This window comes from Cydia splendana, chromosome 8, assembly GCF_910591565.1.
Source record: "Cydia splendana chromosome 8, ilCydSple1.2, whole genome shotgun sequence".
Lineage (NCBI taxonomy): Eukaryota > Metazoa > Arthropoda > Insecta > Lepidoptera > Tortricidae > Cydia > Cydia splendana.
The window spans coordinates 936,405-951,796 of record NC_085967.1 but is presented as its reverse complement, the minus strand read 5'-3'; the positions used below and the strand labels follow the sequence as shown (position 1 = coordinate 951,796).

The 15,392-nt window shown below is 38.3% G+C and overlaps 2 protein-coding genes across 4 annotated transcripts in view; one reads left to right on the top strand and one right to left on the bottom strand.

Annotated features, from left to right (window-relative positions):
* Positions 1-120: 120 nt before the first annotated feature.
* LOC134792602 (uncharacterized) lies at positions 121-7,170 on the bottom strand. 3 transcript variants are annotated; one of them, XR_010144465.1, is made up of 7 exons: positions 6,713-7,169; positions 6,504-6,629; positions 5,954-5,995; positions 5,300-5,367; positions 4,648-4,851; positions 2,326-3,552; positions 121-2,285 (listed from the first exon to the last, which is right to left on the bottom strand). XR_010144465.1 is itself a non-coding variant. In XM_063763834.1 (6 exons), the coding sequence occupies exons 1-6, from the start codon at positions 7,032-7,034 to the stop codon at positions 3,376-3,378; spliced, it is 930 nt and encodes a 309-aa protein (XP_063619904.1). In that variant the 5' UTR covers positions 7,035-7,170; the 3' UTR covers positions 121-3,375. The 3 variants fall into 3 exon arrangements, 2 of the variants coding, with proteins under 2 accessions (XP_063619904.1, XP_063619903.1); XM_063763834.1 differs by having other exon boundaries at positions 121-3,552; positions 5,954-5,986; positions 6,713-7,170; XM_063763833.1 differs by having other exon boundaries at positions 121-3,552.
* Positions 7,171-7,371: 201 nt separating this feature from the next.
* LOC134792601 (intermembrane lipid transfer protein Vps13D) overlaps positions 7,372-15,392 on the top strand; it is a 68,150-nt gene continuing 60,129 nt past the window's right edge. Inside the window, exons 1-6 of the mRNA XM_063763832.1 lie at positions 7,372-7,789; positions 10,072-10,262; positions 13,851-14,036; positions 14,190-14,444; positions 14,722-14,889; positions 15,156-15,309. Coding sequence (XP_063619902.1) covers positions 7,693-7,789; positions 10,072-10,262; positions 13,851-14,036; positions 14,190-14,444; positions 14,722-14,889; positions 15,156-15,309 — 1,051 coding nt within the window. The 5' untranslated portion in view covers positions 7,372-7,692. The remainder of the gene's footprint in view (positions 7,790-10,071; positions 10,263-13,850; positions 14,037-14,189; positions 14,445-14,721; positions 14,890-15,155; positions 15,310-15,392) is intronic.

Genomic DNA, 15,392 nt, shown 5'->3' with positions numbered 1-15,392 from the left:
ATGTGACTTGGTTTAGACGTACCTACTGACACACATTAAAGTTTAAAAAGAAACTCCCCTTTATCTGTAAATAAAAAAACTTTAGGTACTTATTTTCAAAGGAAAGAATACACCGAATGATTGCATGAAATATAATTATATTCATCTAAATAATAATCACAAAGTCATATTATAAAACATCCATCGAACAATAAATAGAAAACTTTGATCTGAATAAAGGTAACATTATATAATTTGATATATGAAAAATTTCCCCACTGTCACTCCAAAGACTCCATGTTAATAGTTAAATGCTTTAGAATACTTACATTGCAAAAAATACTTAAGCAACATAAAGAAAGTTCAAAAGTGAGCTCTATTACTTTGCACTGAAGATGTAAAATTGAATATTATTGCCAAGTGAGACTATTTACAATAAAATATCTACACAGGAACTTCATAACTGTTGAGATTTCAATACTCTTTTGTACTAAACTTTACAAAATTATATACAAAAATCTTAGACAAATGTCAGATAGGGGGCTATTCATAAATTACGTCATTTCAAATTAGGGGGGGGGGGGGGTCTGGACATCGGATGACGGTAGCATGAAGTAGGAGGAAATGGGGTCATTTGAAGCATGATTTTTGGATGATTATAGGGGGGGGGGGGTCCAAAATCGTCAAAAATCGATGACGTAATTTATGGACAGCCCCTAGGTAATAAGGAATAGCAAGGAAAGAACTACAATAAAATAAATATTATTGCGTATATTGCTATTCTAAATGAAGTAGGTATATGTACTGTAGGTGTATGGACTAAGTGCTGACGCGACAATACCCGAGATACATTGCCGCTCAAAAATTTTCAAAAATTAATATTGCTCTTGTGGTTAAGAGTAAACTAAAAATTTCTTTCAGAAACGTTTAATAGCACTAAAACCTTCGTCTCTCTTAAGTTTGCGGTTATATCAAAAATACACGCAGTATATGAAAGAAAAAATGTATACGTACTTATGTGTACCTTTTACCTATCTGACCTTACACTATATTCGCAATGCAGTGGGTGCAGCTTACCTTACACGTTACGATAAACGAGTAAATAACATAATAATATACTACGTATTCTGCTATGGGACAACAACAGCAACAAGCGTATAACTAAAGCCCCGTTTACACTTGTCGAGTGTCTTTTCCAGTCACTACTTGTACAGCGTTCCTCTAACAAAAGTATTTTTTTTATTACTATTCTAAGGGAGTCCGTTTTCGAGCAACACGGAAGGGAGTCGGCATTCGCATTATAACTCTTTTCCAGTCATAGTCTCATAGTATGATTTATCAACCACACGCAATAGAATTTCAACTTTAGCATTCCGATTTAAGGTTCAAATTAGATTGCGCTTTCGGGAAACGCGACTTGTCTTCAAATTATTAATCATCAAAGCTAGATTAATTGGAATATATTTGGATTTTTTGGAAAAACCTTGTAGATAGGTGCGGCGTGGAAAAGTTACAGTAGTTACAACCTTCCGGCTTTCAAATACTGTAAATATAGCGAGTCACTTTGCACAGAACACTGGTCCTGAGCTAGTTATATATACTCGAAAGTGTAAACGAGGCTTACTATAGTAACAATCCGATTCAATACAGGTTTGTATGAGATTTGACATATGGTAATGCCAAAAAACTGTTAGGCAGCGAATGTGGTTGTATGTTGTATATATATATATATATATTTAAAATAATATCTTGTCCCGCTACTGGCCACATTTTTCTTTCACTATCAATGCCAGAGAGCTGCCATTGGCAAGATAAAAATATTTAAATTCGTAAAAAACTTTCAAAATAATCCAATTAAAAATTACCTAGGTACTTATTAAAATATAACAAACACTTAATACAATGACTAATATTATAAGCAAATTTTCTCTTAATATTCGAGTGATCAACAACTTAGTTGAGTTTGAAATTATTTGAGGTAAACGAGTCTTAACATAAAACATAATGAGTATAATGGCCCATTAAAATATCGACCTTAACGGTGTAGCCTTTAAGGCCCACTATGTATAAACATTCCTCCTATTTTTAATTTGAACCTTGTTTTACATTAAATTAGGATGAATTTCGGTTGTTTAAAAACTGTAAAAGGCAATGAATCAAAAGAAAAAATGCTTCTTTGTAATTATTAATTATATAAAAGGTTCTAATTAGATTGTAAGCGTTACTGCATTGTAATGCACATTGGGCATTTTGTAAACTTTTACCTCGAATAATATCAAATATTGCAGCGTACATGGAAGACAGGTCTCACAATAAATATACTCGTGAGATTTAACTTATTTGTACCTTATTACAGAATAAGGACCATAGTTAAGTAATTTTGAAGTGTGACATTTCAAGTCTGTATTAGTGTAGGTAATATTCAGAATTAAATGCACAACATCGAATATCTATTACCTTACAATTTACACAGCGTGCATTATATGCAATATAAGTCTAATAGACTACAGTTTACACGAAGTCCAAAGTCACAGTATACGTCGCATAGAAAACTTTAAGCCTACATTCATTAAAATATCCTGCACTTTTTAGCTAATAGCAGACATAATTCTACACGTGAGTTGTGCCCCTATTTTTTAAACTTGACTCTAAAACGACCAAGAGCAAAGACGCTATAAAGGTCGTTTTAATTTAGACCTTATTTCTTTAGTAATAAGTTCCTAATTACACTACAAGTGCTGCAGTTAGGCAGATATTTTGTTTTCAAACAGTGCTTTAGTCACATTCTAAGAAGATGAGATTACAAAAATGGTGTTAAGATGTGATGCTAAGTACATTAGTGTATTGCGTACAGGGGCGGATATAATTGTTTCAGCGGCAACTTGTATACCTTAATTTTTTCTTATGTTTACTGTTGTAGAATCTTGTATAAGCTGTGTAAGTCATACACAAAAACATGACGCACCATTAGTAAAAGTTACCGAATATAAACCATATTTGAAAGCGTAAATATCACTTAGACAGTAGAGTACTAACAGCAAAACTGCTAACACTTTATTGACCATCGGTGGACCTTATTTCTTCGCAATAAGGTATACAAATTGTCTGTTAACCCTTTAACGGGCATAAGGGCGACAGAAATTGTGCTAAATTAAGCCCTATCACTTTGCAAATAAAGTTCAACATCATAATGGGAAATATATTCCCTCTGCCTTATAAAAGCTTAACAGTGTGGATAGCACGCCATGCCATAAAACTTTACACTCGTAATCGTTGTCGGATAGAATGCTTTGCGCCAAATACATTTTATTTTCTTAGCACATTCCACAACAGTAAAATATAAGTAGATTAGTACCTTTATACTGGTCTATCCGCCCCTCCTAACACTTTCCAGAATTAACTCTTCTTCAAATCCGCTTTCGCGTCCGCTTTCGCTTCCGCCTTCGCTTCCGCTTTAGGTTCCTGTTTATCTTTCTTGCCGTCCTTGTCTTTATCCTTGTCATCCTTGTAGTCCTTGAAGAGGAGCGGCGTCATGCCGAGGAAGCAGCCTAATGTGATGCCTAGAACGCGGCCCTGGGGACAAGTGCTAAGGTGAGAATTGGTCGAAAAGTATGAAACAAATCCTTAATTAAAAACACCCACAAAAATGCCATACCTCCAACCATACAATAATACAAGTAACATAAAAATTCCACTCGTACTTTATGTGTTAAGGGTACCTTGAAAAACAATGTTTAGACTACGGATAGACGAATTAAGACGCAATCAGACAGACAAAGTGAAACTACAAAGCTATTCCTTGTTGGCTACGGAAATCGAAAAACCAATTGTAGTAAACATTTTGCTGTTACTTCGCTCATGTTTAATCTGTCGTGCACTACGGCTTCACCATTTGGGGATTTTCGGCCTCTTAAAACTAGTGGCTCTGTGAGCTGTAGACCTCGCGAGCAGAGCTTTAAATAACATGGTGCTAAGTATAGTAAATTAAAAAAAAAACAATACGAAATTTATGTGTAAAAAAATACAAAAAGTTATAATATCCCAGCATACAATTACTGGGGATCGAACCCAGACCCTCTGTGCAAACAGAAAAAGCGAACGTTTACAAACTGAGCCAAATAGTTCTTAGATGGGTTGACGAAATTTAGCTACTCCTTCTCAAATTAAAATTAGTTAAAATTAAATATCTCAATACCTCCGAAACCAGCGAAATAAATTTTCTGAATTTTTGGCCATTTAATCTATAAACATATCTCAAAAAGAAAACACTCGTATGGTACCGATACCACTATTTGTTTAGGCGCGAGCTATCACGACTCCGCCATTTTAAAAAATTTAAAAAAACCGGACGGACAAAAAAAAATTCTTTAGACAGAATCCAGTCACAAAATTTCACGAGATTCGGTTAAGAATTGCGACCTGTAGAGGAGAACATCCGGACATACAAAAGCAAAATGCTCCAGTCGAAACGTAGACCTTCGCTACGCTCCGGTCAATTACGTTTGCGTGTGAATCTTTATATTAAAGGAAAAAATCCTTGGAATTTGCGACTTTTCGGAACACCGGTCGAGTCTTGCCGGAAGCGGTGAATTTTTCAATTTTTCCTTTAATATAAAGACTTACTGCAGACGTATCTACTTGATAAAACTGAGTCTATATGTGACTCACCAGGTTGGACACGCGGCGGCACACGGGCATGTCGAGCTGCACGGGCGCGAGCGGGGGCGGCGCCATGCCCAACATGGCGGCCGCGCGCTCCACGTAGTACGAGGAGCCGATGCCGATGACGTCGCTGAACGTGTTGCCGAGCGCGGCGGCCGCCATGGTTGAGATTGTGATAAATGCGCTCATGCTGCTTTCGATGCTGTCGCCCTGAAAAATGTTTGGAATTAATATTTTTCAAGCCAAATCTGAAGATACTTCATAGATTGGCTTATAAAAAATTATAGCACCAAACCAAAAGTGGGCTCAATCGTTCTTAAAATCATGCGAGACTGGCGATTATATGTATTTTTTAAACAGAAATAAAAATAAAATATAGTTTTTATAAATAACTTTTTAATTAAATGTTTTTGGTAATTATTTCTTCCTTATCCCTATAACCTCATGAGGCTCAGGTGCATTACAATGTACACTCCGTTTCAATCTAATTAGAGCCTTTTATAGACCAAATAAAGTAGAATTTCTTATGTAGCGTAGGCACGAAGTGGCGCAGAATAGGGCAGAGTGGCGTTCTCTTGTGTCAGAGGCCAAGATTTTTGGATCACTTAGCCAGTGAAGTAACTATTAGATATGTAGGTATATAAACGATAATACTTACCGCAACTATCATTACGAAGTTATCCAAGAAGCCAAAACCGATGAATGGCACTGAATTTGCTAATGACACTGTAAACAACATTAACATAATTAGGTTACAATCTTGTTTCGAATAAAATTAAATAATATGTATTAGCAACTGCCAAGCTGCCCCTTTCACCATGTTTTATTTAGGTACAAACATCTTATGTTCTGTAAAAGCATAGAGAAATATAGTAAGAAAAGAGTGCTCAGAGTCACTCCATACATCGGTTTTGGTACCAAAAAGACTATTATTTTCGCAGTCGACATCTAGCATCGAGTAGCAGAATTATCAGTACCTATACATTAAAAAGCTGAACAACTGAATCAAACTGAGGAACTAGAGGAAGATCCCAAACCATCTATTCCCTAATATTGCATGACACAGACTGTATCATGCTACTGCTTGGAGTAGTTGTGAGTCAAGATAGCCTGAATAATTAATGATGTAACACTGCAGTGGCTGATTACACGAATATTATAGCATGTGGCACTTTCCTAACTAACATAGGCTAGCAAAATCTAATATATCAAAAAACCATAGGGAGGAAAGATGTGAAATTGTCTTTAAAGAATTAATAAAAAAAAGTAGTAATAGACTACAAATTGTACATTAAATACAGTAATTACTCACAGTGGACTAACTCCCTGGTTGTAGGCTTGGGTACTGTGGCCGCTGAAATGTAAACATATAGTCATTCATTGATGATGTTAAGATGATGAAAATTCTAGCCCAAACAGGTGTTTTATTTTTAAATTACAAAACATTTTGAAGTATTGAGCTGGATTATTTTAGTTAATGTAAATAAGTTCCTTATTTTCATAAGTTATTAGGAAAATGAAATTTTTCATGTAAACTCATATAATTAAAAAAAAATTAAAATAGGAACACTTATAGCTAAGAGCTATAGATAACAATATAAATATTACATTTATTAGAGAGACCATAAAACATAATAAGTGATAACATACCCAATAGGTGAATCCAAATTGAAAGCATAATAACAGGAAAGACCTTTGATTAACTTCAATGTAAAATTACAAACATTTATTAGAATTTAATTACTATAAAAATAACAAGTCATAACCATAATCAGTAAGCATGGTGTAAGAAAAACAATGTCAATGACTGGTAAAAACCAGAATTAACTGGTTCATCTCATGGTTTAAAAAAGCTTACTTACCATACTTTTTCTTGAGCCAGTCTTCGGGGACCGGACAGTAGGTGCCTGTAGGGTCTACATCGCCGAGGGTGGGCACTTTGCTGGGCCTACCTAGCTTTGTCCTCCATCTCTGGCCTGCCAGTTTGTCTGAAAGCACATATTATTTTACAGCCTTCTGAAGAGATATCATTTACGGCTGTCCAATATATTATAACCACAAGCAGTCTTACCTTCGAACTCCTCTTTAATCCTATTAGATTCGAATTCTTGTAGCGCCGTGAACAACAATTTCCTCTCATCCGCTTTTAAGTGTAGAACGAGCTCAGCCGCATGTAGTTTCGTTATTGGTCCTGTAATTTGTGTGGGCTCCTCGAAATCCTTCGACGTGGGTCCTAGCCCCAGGTGGCGAGCTTTTATAAGCACTGGAGCAAATCTCTTCGCAGTTAATCCTAAAGTAGCACTATATCGCACTTGTAATTTTGTCGGCTTTTTATGACAACACATGTTAGCTAATGGAACGCCAAACCTTCTTATAACGTGTACTGCCGTCATATTTATTTAGATTTGTATATTGATCTAAGTTAAACAAAACCTAAAATAATACTGGAATCCTAAAAATTCCTATTCCTTTTACGCACGTTTCATTTCACGATTGTTGATGGTAATCAGCTGTCAAAACATGATGTCATCGTGGGAAAACGGAACGTGTTTTCGTTCAGAAACACCTAAAAACATCTGGGTAGCGTTTCATAATACGTCTGCAATCTGTAATAGCCGTCTGTGTCTCTTCCTAACAACTGACTTCAACTGGCTTGTTAGAAAAAGAGGCAAATACTGATTGCAGATGACATGCCCCTATAAGATGTGATGGTCTGCTTCGGTGTTTTTCTATGTAGATACATTTTTGAACGCAAGTTCAAATGTCAAGTTGAACAGCTGTCAAGTTAAGTCATTCATCCCGTGCTGTCAATTTTTTTCAATAGGATTTCATAAAAATATAATGAAAACATAGATAAATTTAAACCATTACACGCCAAAAGTATGGCTCAATTGCGCAATTAGCAAATAAGCTAGAGTGTAAAAGCGCGATGTTAAAAACAGCTTATAGGACTCGAAGTGTATGTTATTGAATTTGTGCCAGGGATTTTGGGATAGAAAGTGACCTGAGAGTAGGAGTGCAGTGCAAAGGGGGTAGGAGCGATCATGCACGATGTTGGAGGGGCTGGTGGCTTGGGTCTTGAACAATTACTTGGGGAAGTATGTGGAGAATCTCAATACAGACCAGCTCAGTGTGGCGCTGCTCTCAGGTTTGTCTTTGTTTATTTACAACTTTAGACACCTAACAAATAAAAAAAATTACAAGTAAAAACATGCAATTAAATTTCGATTATGCTGTAAAATCCTGCTTTGATTTTTCCTACTGAGAATACTATAAAGGCCCGTCTCCATATCGCGCGGCAAGCTATCGAACATTGGCTCGCGCGGCAGCCGCGCGCAATAGATACCGGGCTGGCTCGCGAGCCAACTCGATCATTGACTCGCTCGAACGTGCCGCTCGACGAACCATGCATTGTCGGTTTTTCGACGCGCGGCAAAGGAATGTTTGCGCGCAGTTTGGACGGGTGTGTATATATTTCAGTTGGCTAGCGCGGCCGCATACATGGATAATGAAAAGTGTCGTACTTTAATAAAATTATACGGCACTAAACAGTTTCTATGGAACAGTAAATGTAGTGATTATTGCAACAGATCAGTTTTTTATTTGGCTATACTTCGTTCCGAATAATTAATTTTTGTGATATAATGTGGTCGATCGTCGGATCGCCTGCCGGCCGCCGCGCATAAGTTCAAGATGGTGCCGAAATTGGCTCGCCAGCCATAATACAGGTTTGCCGCGGTCGAACATTGCTCGCGCGGCCGTCGCGCGATATCGAGACGGGCCTTAAAATAAGTCCCAAATGATCCAATCAGGAAATAGACATTTCTGCGTAAATTAAGTAATTAAGTAAACATTTGCACAAGCCAAGCTAATCCTGAAGGCAACGTGGTATGATTTGTGTGGGCTGCAGTATTGTTTAGAGCTCAATAATAATTGAGTTGACCTCCAAACTTTGGCAGTCAAAGACAATTGATAGCCATTAATTTTATGCTGCATTCAATTTGTATTATATGCATAAATCAGCTAAACTTGTAAGGTTGGTTTGCTAATGAAATGTTTTAGTAAGAACTCAGAATAATGTGCAAAACAAGTTGAACAAGTAGATAAGTATGTACTCAATGAATAGTTGGATAAGTAGCTACGATTTATCAAATAATATATATGTTTTTATAGAGGGTTTAGAGACTGCCAAAAAACATGTGAATCAAATAGATTTATATAGGTTATGTAATGATCTCTTAGAAAGTAAGTATAGCACATTTTATAAGCTGTTTACTGATGGGTCCAAGGAGAAACAAGGATGTGGGGCGGCTTTTTTTGACCCTCAGGTGGATTTCCGGGGAAAGTTTAACATACAAGCTGATATATCTATTATGCACTGTGAACTTATTGCCATAGCCGAAGCGTTGTCATATGTAGAGTCTATAGACCATAACAAATGTGTAATTTTGTCAGACGCAAGGAGTGCCCTTTCACATTTGGCTCGGTTACCCTCGAGCAGTCGAGGGCATCCGATAGCCTACACCATCCTTGAATCCATCAACAAACTTCGTACACTAAATAGGGAAGTGATTGTACAGTGGATACCTTCTCATGTTGGCATCATGGGTAACGAGGAGGCTGACCGAGCAGCAAAACTTGCAATAACCGACGGTATTCCATACCGTTGTATACCAGTACACAGCGAAGTACTAGGTAAAGTTAGGATTAGTTGCAGGCAGATGTGGAGGGAATACTTTGATAAGCGGTCTCTCACTAAAGGAATCTGGTACCGAACAGTTCAATGTCAGCCCCCTCAGGTCCCCTGGTTTGACAAAAAGCTTAGCAGGAAACAGGTAGTATCACTCCTCAGACTTCGTTCCGGGCACATTCCGTCAAACAAATTCAAGCACCTGATGAAACTAGCGGCTTCACCAAATTGCCAAGAGTGCGATAAAATAGAAGATGTTCACCATGTGTTGATGGAATGTGTCCGTAATGAGGCGCTGAGGAATGACATGACATTTATTAAATCTACCAACATAGGTAGTTGCAACATCGTCCTGGCATCGCCACTATCAGACGAGGCCAGGTTGATGTGCAAACTATACTTATATGTGATGTAGTGGTGTAGGTAATACTTCACTACTACATCATTATTACTATTAGATCTCATTACGGGGGTGACATTGTCACTGCGTGACAAAACCCCTTAAAAAAAAAAAGGATTAAAAAAAAAAAAGTAGATAAGTAAATAATTCAACTAAACATAATAAAAGAACTTATTTTTGTTATGTGGCGATAGCAAAAATAGACATAAATATTTATTTATTTCTTAAATTATGTTTATATAGATGGTAGTCTCGGGGATAATCTTCTGTATTATGTCATAGGAAAAGCTGTAATAAAATGTATGTCAATAAAATATTCACTGTGTATTCTAAACTTCAGGGAAGGTAGAACTCGAGAACCTCCCCCTAAAGAAGGATGCTCTCCGCCACCTGGGGCTGCCAGTGGAAGTCCGAGCTGGCTTCATCGGCAAGGTGCAACTGCAGGTTCCTGTGCGACAGATCCGCTCTGCACCATGGCTGATTGCTATCGAAAAGCTGTACCTTGTTGCCGCGCCTGTCAATTTGGATGAGGTATGTATTGTATTGCAAAAGCCATAAGGGTCACAAATGGTCCATTGACTCATTGACCGTCAAAGATGTCAACTGACGCGCAAGGCTACAGCCCAATTATCAATCTTCGTACATTCTGACAACGATGACGCGCTGCGCTAAAGCTATAGAGTTAATAGTGTTGCTGTAACCCTTGATAGATGGTGGAGGTCTGGGATCTGACCACTCCTAAACCTTAAATTGCAACAACATAAGGTGTATCAATTGTCAGTTAAGAGTGTTTCTGTTATACCTGTGAATCCCTAAACTTTCATGATTCTAAGTAATGCTTTGGACGGACGGTCCAAAACGGCTTCAGCGAGCGGCGAATTACCATCTAAGAGCGAGAAATCATATCGCGGCGTCTCTCTATGACTTATGATCAGATGCCGCTCGCTAGTGCCACTCGCCGCCGCCACGCAATGTCGCGGATTGGTGTATCTGTTCAATTTGTATGCTGAAGAATTAAAAGTTTCATGTAGAATGCGACTTTGAAACCTGACCTTTATTTTCCAGATAATACCATGGTTTGATAACTTCTTGAATTCTTATCACTTTATCCCAAAAACCTACATAAAAGATTTGGTCACAATGTACTGTATAAAGATAAGTGTGAACTCTGTATATTCACCATTTTTGATGTCTTTATTTTTAGAGTAAAGTTACCATATCGTCAATAGGCTAGATGACACATTTTCATTTATGGTATCAATCGATCAGGTTTGTTTTTAGGATCATATGTCTATATGGGACCCATTGCATTAAAGCAATACAAAATTCAGAAATGATAGTTAAAGTCCGGCAGTCGTACTTCACTCGCGAAACGCTCCTCACAAAACGATAAGTGACGTCAAGGTCACTGAGAGTCCATCTTAAAGTATGGCCAAAACAAGAAAATTGCGTTTTTGTCGGTGAAATATTGCGTTTATGTATTATAAGGATCTAGATGATATTTGAATGAATAAAAATAACTTTTTAAAGAAAACCATTTAATTTAACATTCTTAATAGTTATTTTTATAGTAATCACTAGACACAAGTACTCGATGGCTACTTAACATCTACAACAATAACGATTGCTTATTCCTTACTTAAAAATCACAATCAAAAATATATGGCTCACGCGACCCTCGATTACGAGTAATTCTGGAGACGTCCGTCCGCCGCAAGCGCCACGATGTCAATGCCGGACGATGGCTGTGCGCACCGCGTGCTCACCTACCCTATAGCTAGGTAGATAGGTACTGACTGGTGGTGACGTCAGGGGTGGTGGTAAACTGGTTGCGCTTATAGTATATATTTGCTATACAAAATTTTATTGGATAAAATGTAAGGAATCGAATGGTCTCCTTACTTATTACCTTTTTGGAAGTTAAAAAAGAACTTAAATTTTGAAACTTTCAGGTCCTGTATTTTTGTATTATTTCCATATATTATTTTATTATCCACATTATTGTGATAAATTGCTTATTTGCTATTTATTTTAATAGATTTTGTTATAAAATTCAACATGTGTCATCATCCCTATTGTCGATAAAATCGATTTATAATTAATTTTTGCCTTATTAACTACCTATTCCAAGCACCATTTTTCTTAAAAGTATACATCTACAGCGTGCTTGATAAGATTACATGGGTGTCTGATAATGCCAAAATATAAATCATACACATGACAGTGATTACTGATTGCATCACAGACTATTTGTTTTGGGATGTAAAACGTGTACATGACTCATGTTATCTTTATAAATGCCGTTGACATTTTTTTTGTCTGATATGAGATAAAATGGAACAGTATTATCATACATAAGATATAATTATGGTGATGACGAATTCGGATACTTAATATTGTATGACTGGTTTTATTCATTTTAATAAATATTAATACATATATCAAACATTGGGATGGTTATTCTAAAAAAATATACTTAAAAAACCGGGGTAAGCAAGTCGTGCCGTGCTCAGAGTATAACCCATCTCCATGTTTTTAACTCTTTGTAATAAAGTCCACATGTACTAACCGAAAATTATAATATAATTATAATATACAGGGTGGAAAGGCACGACGATCCTTCCCGGAAGTATTAGGTCGTTTAAGTGATACAGAGACTATTGGTAATGGTAAGAATCGTTAATTGAGTAAAAAATAAAAATTGCAAAAATACTACTTTTTAACTGTGGTGATAACCCTATAGCATGTGCACATGACGGCTAGATTAAGGATCTCCGTCGGGAAAGCTCGGGACTTTACACTTTTTTCCGATCGTTGACAGTATCGCAATGATGTATGAATGACGCATAAATGTCAAATAAATCAAATGCATGCAAAAATATTACAAACAATTTTATTACTTTCTTAGATAATTACTTTTTTCCAATATTTAATACTATCTTCTTTTCACATACGGTGTTCAAATGTACCTCCGTGTATTACAACGCCGCCGCAGCCCGTACCCGAGTATGTCGATGCACATATATGCGATATAGTGTATGCTCTTCGTCATTTATCCTCCGCAGAAAGCACCAATTAGCCTTTGTCTCATTTCGTCCGCAGTTTCACATTCCGTTTGGTTTGGTACACCATATCTTTTACACAGCCCCACAAATTTAAATAGCCACGAGCATCTAACATTTTTATTTGAAGAATATGACATTCAATAAGTATAGTTCAATGAAAATTTAATTTCAAACATCAGACGTCTTGTCTATTTTCTACCACGCAAGAAGGTTTGTTAGTTAAGTATTTAAGAAGTATTTATTCTAGATTTATTCTTAGTATTTAATTTTTGCAAGTTCATTTGGTGCAACTAACACAACCTACTTGTTATTTTTAATTATTTTAGATAGTTTCCAATTATTCGAAAATAATTTTGTGAAACGTGTTAAGAAACTAAAACCTTTTTATCAGTCAAGGAAACCAGTAGGGCTACCGCCAATACCGAAAATCGTCAATTGCGGGCATTTTTCTCTGTCACTCTAATTACGCCTTCATTGTAGTAGAAGAGTAAGATCCCCGCAATTTGCGAATTTCGGTTTTCGCGGTAGCCCCTCAGAGATATTTATAAGACGATTGCGTACTTTTGAGTGGTTGTCAATGTCACCATTTGAACTGTCGTTGTAAACAATGTTGTGGTTAGTATTATTAATATTAAGGAATAACATAACTATTTCATTCAAGTATTGAACAAGTGGAACCACTAAGAAAGCGAAAATCCTGCAATGATTCTTACCGTGCTGTAAGCAGACCTAAAAATGGTTAGATGGCAACAAATTAGCATAATTTCCTGTCGAATACTGATTGTTTACAAGTAAGTTCATTGACCCTGTCACCTGTTAGGGTTAGAACAAAGTCGTTTTTTGCGTGGATGTTTAAAAAGTCATAATTTAGAAACGGTTGCCCATATTAACATAGTTTCTATGGAGAAAATATAGAGCTTAGGCTAAACTATCTCCCATTTCCGGAAAGGATCGTCGTGCCTTTCCACCCTGTATATTGATATTATCACATTTACTCTCAACTCTTATTCATTAGTTAATAAAGTTTAAATTAAATAAGCAATTGTTTGTGCAGTGGGACAGCGCAACCGAAGCGCATTATGCGCACGAGCGCAAGGTGGCGCTTCTGGACGCGCTGGAAGCGCAATGGCGCGCGGCGCAAGAGGCCATGGCGGCAGACGCGTCATACTACGCGGCGTCTTATTCCTCCTGGCTTAGTTACGGCACTGGGTTCCTGGCCAATATCGTGGAGAACTTGCAGGTACGTGCCTTGATAAGATAGAGCTGAATGCGATACTAGACGCACTCGAATAGCAGCAACATTGGATCAAAGTTTTATTGTACATTATCATTTAAAGTGCCTATTGCGCTCATCTTACCTTAATATTGATCTAAACTATTTTCTCGTCCCCAGTTGAAGCTCCACGATGTCCACATCCGCTACGAGGACGCCGTCACCTGTTCCCCCCACGCCTTCGCCTGCGGCCTCACCGCCGCCGCCCTCTCCGCTGAGTCCTGCGACGCGGGCTGGAAGCGCGGCTTCACATTACTACCGGCTACAGGAGACGGTTGTTCGTTCAAGTTGCTGGAGCTGCAGCGGTTGGCGGTGTACTGGGACGTCATGCCGCCCAACGAGATGATGGCGGACTGCTCCATGAGCGAGCTCACGGTAACTCGCAATTGTTCGCTAGATGTCGCTGTGCAAGCGGTGGCGCATTCTGCATCGCACTTGCGGTTTGTCGACCTAGAATCTTTTTCGACTATTCGGCAATTTCTCAAATTATATCCGTTGGTGGAGTAAATAGTGAATACTGTTTTTTAGAAATATCATGGTTAAGGCTGTTATGTTTACTAATACTAACCTGCAATTTCTCTGTCGCATGCACTGAATACCGCCTGAGAGATTAGATGGGACTGTCTTTTTTTTAAATGTGTTTTATATCCAGGAACGCATGTCACAAACCTGGCTCGGCAACCATCAATGGCTGCTGGCGCCGGCGACGGCGACGGCGCGCGTGCGCCGCGAGCGGACCGAGCAGCCGCTGCGCTCGCGCACCCGGCCCAGGCTCACCGCGCACCTCACGCTCGACACCGTGCTGCTCAACCTGACACAGGTACCATCCTGTCTGACTATACACCTTATTGCACGGACATAAGGTTCAGTTAAGAGAGCTCTGTCGGTGCTACAGTCATTAAGGGGTTGGACCGAGCAGCCGCCGCGCTCGCGCACCCGCCCGAAACGGTAGTCGAATGTGCTAATTTCAGAGTTTTCAGGGCTGCAAAACTTTTTGCGATTTTACCGAAATGGAACATTCAGACGGGTGCTGTATTGCGACCATCTTATATTTTCTGGACGTAAACCAGTTGTGTTTCTATGCAGAGGCAGTATAGCGAAGCGGTGGGCTGCTCCCTAGGCCTGGAACGCGTAGCGCGCCTGCGTGAGTTCCGCTCCCTCCGCCCCGCCGTCCCCGTACGGCAGGGGGCGCGCCTCTGGTGGCTGTACGCGCTGAGGTGCCACTACCCCGAGCACACCTGTGAGTACTGTAATATTGGTACTGTTGAACCTTCGTGTTGGTCTATCAAAAAATAGTTATGAAATATTGACTTTGAATAAAAA

Bases quoted from the DNA above. Each gene is read 5' to 3' on its own strand.
- LOC134792602 (XM_063763833.1), bottom strand. From the start codon at position 7,034: ATGACGGCAGTACACGTTATAAGAAGGTTTGGCGTTCCATTAGCTAAC. The intron at 5,996-6,503 runs GTAAGTAAGCTT...TTTACATTTCAG, and splicing joins CTGGCTCAAGAAAAAGTATG to CGGCCACAGTACCCAAGCCT. The intron at 3,553-4,647 runs GTGAGTCACATA...ACTTGTCCCCAG, and splicing joins GCCGCCGCGTGTCCAACCTG to GGCCGCGTTCTAGGCATCAC.